The following is a 6,000-nucleotide window of genomic DNA, read 5'->3' as shown; positions in this document are numbered from 1 at the left end:
TCCTGTACCTCCTGGATATACTCCTCCTGGATCTCCTGTACCTCCTGAATACACTCCTCCTGGATCTCGTGTACCTCCTGGATATACTCCTCCTGGATCTCCTGTACCTCCTTGGTTGCTCTTTAATGTTGTTCCATTGATGTCCCCTCCAACTTTTCCGGACTTCTCAATGATAGCGTGTTTTGGGGCTTCTTCCTCTATTTATTTTGTATGTATTCATCCCTTAGTGATCGCATCCAGTCTCATGACTTTAAATACCTGATAGACTGCTGACCTTCACATTTATTCACCCAGCTCACACTCGCCTCTGGAATTCCTGCTGACTTGACATCTCTACACAGATATCCTAAGAGACATCTCAAATTCCTGCATCCAAATCTGAACTCTCCAACTTCATGAGCAAAATCTGTTTCACCCACAGCCCTTCCCCTAGCAAGTACTGCAACTCCATCCTACCAGTTGCTCAGACTGAACACCTTGAATTATCTATGAATCCCCCCCCACCCATACTTCACATTCAACCCATGAGGAAGTTCTGTTGACTCTACCTTCAACTGTATCCAGAAACCAAGTCCTTCTTACTACCTTATCTGCTACAGTCCTACATTGAGCCAACATCATAGTCTCTCACCTGGAATATTACATTCATTTACTAACAGGTGTTCCTGATTTACCTATGACTTCCTATAGTCGATTCTCAACAAAGCAGCTAGTGCTATTGTTAAAATGTGCGTCAGGTCCCTTCTATCCTACACGCGAACCCTAAAATGTCTACCTTCAGTTCTTATGACAGCCTACACATTCCAACAAGATCAGGGCCCACTCCACTCGGTAACTGCTCTCCTTCACTTAAACACTGAAATGGCTACTGCTCTGCCCTGTCCTCCTGCTTCTCTTTTCTCATGCGTTTTAACCCAGTCGCCCTGCCCTCCTTGCAGTTCCTCAGACAGAACAGGAATGCTTCTAACTCAGGCCTCTGCCCAACTGGTGCTAAAGCTCCTACCATAGACATCCTCATAGCTGCCCTGTTTACCTCCTTCAAGCCTTGGCTTAAATGTCTTATCAGTGAGGCAAACTTGGCCACCATTTTAAAAGCTGAAACCCACCCTGACAATCCCGATCCCCTTAGTCTTTACCACAGCACATCTCACCATCTCACAATGCCATAAAAAACCTTTTCCTTTTGTCTATTGTTCATTTTATCTCTTAATATTAGACTATGATAAGCTTCAGGATGAGAACAATCTTCTTAAAAATTCTCTGACTTACCTCAAGTGGCAAAGATAGGACTGGCACAGACAGCAGCTCAATAAGCATGTGTCCAATGAATTAATAAAAGGGTATTCAGTGAGTGAAGAACACTATTCTACTACAGATTTTCTTCCACTGCCTTTCCGTATTATTCTCTGCTTAAAATAATCAGCTTCTGTCTACATCACTGCATGAAACTTGCCCCCCTGTTAGCAGTAACTTCCTATTTGCCAAATGCAATCGACTCTCCTTTTAACTCTTACAGTCTAGGGAATGTGATACTGTTAAATCACCTCTTCCTGTTGGAAAGGTCTCCTAACTTGAGTCCAATTACACTATTGTTTTTTCTTTTACTCTTTTTCTGAGACAGGGTCTTACTCTGTCACCCAGGCTGGAAGGCAGTGGTGCCATTTTGGCTCACTGCAGCCTTGACCTCCCTTGCTCAGGTAATCCTCCCGCCTCAACCCCCCGGAGTAGAGAACAGTGGGGACTACAGGCACACACCACCATGCCTGGCTAATTTTTCATAATTTTTGAAGAGATGGGCTTTTGCCATGTTGCCCAGACTGATCTTGAACTCCTGGGCTCAAGCAAATCTCCTGCCTCAGCCTCCCAAAATGCTGGGATTACGGCGTAAGCCACCATGCTTGACCATACACCATTGTTTTTTTGACTCTTCCTTCTTATTTCCCAAACTTCTTTTAGAGTAATTATCTGTTCTGACCTAAGAATGGGGGTTTCTCTGGGCTTGGCCTTTAGTTCCCTTTTGCCCTGACCCTATACATCATTCATGTTTCATAGCACACCTATGACTTGAACTGTGACCCTGTCCTCCAGCCCTGTTCCTCCCTGGCTTGTTCAGGCTTCCTTCCCTCTTACTAGGTGACAGTCATGCTCCCCATCTTTGGAACCCTGTGTAACAAGACAATTATTACCTACCTCTTACTTCCTCACTTACAATCATTCAATTGTTCATTCACGTCCACAGGATTGCATCAAAACTTACGTGGAGGATTGAGTCAAAAGGAATACAAGGCCTTTTATGATCTGACTTTCCATACTCATCTCCCTCTTCTCCCTAGCACTGCAGATATAGCTGAATACCTCTAGAGACTTCAAAGTACATCCCTTTCAGTGCCTCCTGATATGCTGCTGGTTCACCTGGAATGGCTCTATTTTCCACTCTTTCTTGGCTCAGCCCTTCAATTTTCACTTCAATCTTCCACGGGGAAGCTCTTACCTCCCCTATGCATATTTTTACACTTTGCCTCATTTAGTGGTACTTATAACAAATATAGGCTTGGAGTTGTATTTTTAAACTTTTACACAGATGGTTTTCTATTACATGTCCTTTTATAACTGACTTCTTCACTCAACATTTTTTAATGTATTTATGGTGATTTATATAGATAAAATTTATTTTTTAATTTATTTTGTTTTTTTTATTTTTATTTTTTGAGACAGAGTCTCACTCCATCACCAGGCGCCAGGTTGGAGTGCAGTGGCACAACCTCGGCTCACTGCAACCTCTGCCTCCCGGGTTCAAGCAATTCTCCTGCCTCAGCCTCCTGAGTAGCAGGGATCACAGGCGCACGCCACTATGCCCAGCTAATTTTTTTATATTTTTAGTAGAGATGGGGTTTCACCATGCTGGCCAGGATGGTCTCGATCTCTTGACCTCATGATCTGCCCGCCTCGGACTCCCAAAGTGCTGGGATTACAGGCGTGAGCCACCGTGCCCGGCCTAGATAAAATTTATTTTGAAGTGCTATTTGGTACCTTTAAAATATGGATTTTCTAGAGTTTATTCTATTTATCCATTCCCTAATAGATTTCCTTTAGAATACTTTCAGTTTTCTAGTATTACATGCAATGCTGCAATACACATCTTCATATGTCTCCTGGTACACATGTGCAGGCGTGCTTCTAGCTATGTGCTTAGGCAAGGAATAATTTGTTAAAGAAATGAAAATAACTATGCATCTCTGCTCCTGACATATTCATATTCTTTGAAATATTTGACAGAATATGTCAAATAACTTCCTGTAGTTCACTTGCATTCACAGCTTTCATCATCAACCTGATGGAAGTAATCACAATCTAAATGCACATCGTGTCTTTGTTACTTCTCTCCGATTGTCAGATTTGCAAATCTTAGAAAGACCTTAAGAAACAATCCATTCATGTGCACTCAGGTACATGAATAATTATTAACCCTATTAACAGGTGAAACTGAGGTAAGAAAAGGTGAGGAAACTTGTCTGACGTCATATAGACCTCAAAAAATGGTACTGGGATTCAGCTGTCCCTTCCCTTAAATCGCACTACCTAATGTCCAGTCTTCCATGGGGTATGCATGTGCAAATCCTTCCATCATGTCTGAGATGGAAATGATACTCAGGTCTCCCATATCAGTCTTTTATTTCATAAAGTCCTCCTTCATCCTCAATTTAAGGATTTTCTATCCCTCTCCTTCACCCTGGTCCAACTGCTGACATATCATTAAAACTTTTTGATGCTTGATCTGTTTCCAGACTCTCTGTAGGTTGATTTGTCCCACATAGAGCTGCCTACAAAATTCCAAAACACCATTTGTATTATATCATGCACTATCAAGAATCTCATTGGCTTATCTTTGATTGTCATATAAAGTCAAAACTACTGAAATGAGCATGAAACTGCCCAAAACATCAACTGTGCTGCCTCATCCTTCCAATTCCCTACCTCTAATCACACCTCTATTCCAGCCATGCAAATATGCTTCATATTTTTCACATCTCAGATACCACAGCTATACATATTTATTCCTTCTATTTTTTAAGTGTTAATATCAAAAAGTGGAATACAATTAAATTATAGCATTTAAATTCCATAATAAAATTTTAGCCCAACAGAAAGCTTTCCATGTTTGTTATTAGGTTAGCATCAGCTTGTAATAAGAGAACCATTTTGGAGAAATCCTGCACAAGGCACTGTTTCAGACAGTGAGCAGTGATTCAAAGTTTAAAGTAAGACTTCTGTCAATAAAAGAAGAAAACCCACTCAGGTTTAAGAAAATTTCTATGATTCTCTTTTATCTTTTTATATTAAAGTATACTTACACAGTTTGCATATATTCTTCCTTACCATTCTAAAATTTCCTTCACAAAATAAAGGAACATGAATGTATGTATTAAGTTAAAGGTAAAAACATTATTTCAATTTTTAAAATCCTGTTTGTCCTAAAATTGAATTACTGATATATTTAGCTGACTGGATGGATTAGGTGATAATATAAGAGGTCATAATGTTTTCTAAGGTCTATACTCCACACTCATAAACCCACAAGTGAGCATTTACAAAATGTGCTGAGGAGCATGTACTCTTAGAGCTGGAAGGAACCCAATAAACTATCAATTATCTTCACAGAAAAGTAGGCAACCAGGTGCTGGGAGACAATCAACTTGCCTGGCTCATACAATCAGCTGATGCAGAGTACAGAGCTGGGATTTCTTATACCCTGCTGGTCTAATGTCTAGAAAGACAATGTAAGTCAGAAGAAAAATGCAAAAAGTACTCAGATGCTCTCCTAGGTTAGTAAAATAGAAGGAGTAGCCAGCATTACTTGAATAGCAATTTATTCTAAATGCAAAAAGTCATTCTACATGGAAAAAGAATTAATTATGACACAATCAATGAAGTATTTTTGCCAGGTAGGGCTCCAAAAAGGTTAAAAAGGGGATGCGAAAACTGTAAATAGTTGTACCAGAGGCCCACTAGCATAGGGGAAAGACAAACAATAAGCTCTGAACATCACTCACTCAGATTCTCCAGCAAATGCTTGCAGTCATCAGTGGCAACATCATGCACAGTCCGATTGCACTTGTCTCTCCTTTCCGTCTCAAGCCCTCCATGCCTACACAGGATTTCTAGGCAGTTCTGTAAAGACAAGGGCTCTATTATCTCCAAATCCAAATGAATTAACTTGAGTGCAAAACCCAAAAGAAAAGCCAGTTGCCTATTACAATCAAATCAAGAATTCACAGCTATAAATCTTGTTTCAATTCCATCAACCCCAACATACAGATTAATCTTAAACTAAACAATATCTAGAAATGCAAACCAGTGCTTCATTTAAATGCAAATGATATGATCATAACATTGTTCCACAGAACTGCTTCTTAGGTTTCAAGAAAAAAAAATAGCTTACTAATCACTCATCTGCAGATTGAAATTAAGAATAAAATTAACTTCAGCAGACATTCTCCTTTTATGGTAATTTGGCAATATAAAGCAAAAAGACTTTTGCTATAATGGGATGTACTTTGCTGTCTTCTAGACTATAAACTGCTTTCCTGGTAATATAAGTGCAGGGTTCTAATTTTAACAATTCTAAGAGTCCTCATAAGCATATTTGTATTTGAGATGTTACCTTGCCATATTTTATTTGAAAAATATGCATATTATGTTTATTGAGATTTTAGAAAAACATTCCCTATATATATTAAAGTTATGTTTCCTCTCCTTTTCAGCTTTTTCTTCTTCTGTGTTGCTTAAGGAAATCTCCATTCAAAAAATATGATTATGTACTAAAAGGTCTTAGTTCTCCATATTTTTTCAAATTCAAAGTAAGAGGCTATATATATATATATATATATACACACACACACACACACACACACACACATTTTCTAATAAATAATCACATGACAAGATATTATATCAGGATATTTACCAAGGAGCTTTCCTATATCAATGTTTACACTTGAT

The 6,000-nt window shown here is 39.1% G+C and overlaps 1 protein-coding gene across 8 annotated transcripts in view; it reads right to left on the bottom strand.

The window, feature by feature from the left end:
* Positions 1–6,000, bottom strand: part of CTTNBP2 (cortactin binding protein 2) — a 168,982-nt gene that overhangs the window by 51,375 nt on the left and 111,607 nt on the right. For all 8 annotated transcript variants that reach the window (XR_004268312.1, XR_004268313.1, XM_032276193.1 and 5 more), the window contains one exon: positions 5,052–5,169. Coding sequence is in view for 6 of the 8 variants with exons in the window: in XM_032276193.1 (XP_032132084.1) it covers positions 5,052–5,169 (118 nt within the window). In the remaining 2 variants the exon portion in view is untranslated. The remainder of the gene's footprint in view (positions 1–5,051; positions 5,170–6,000) is intronic.

This window comes from Sapajus apella, unplaced genomic scaffold (assembly GCF_009761245.1).
Source record: "Sapajus apella isolate SASKATOON/1434 unplaced genomic scaffold, GSC_monkey_1.0 scaffold7, whole genome shotgun sequence".
Lineage (NCBI taxonomy): Eukaryota > Metazoa > Chordata > Mammalia > Primates > Cebidae > Sapajus > Sapajus apella.
The sequence above is the reverse complement of the archived record's forward strand: the minus strand, read 5'-3'. Positions and strand labels throughout refer to the sequence as shown.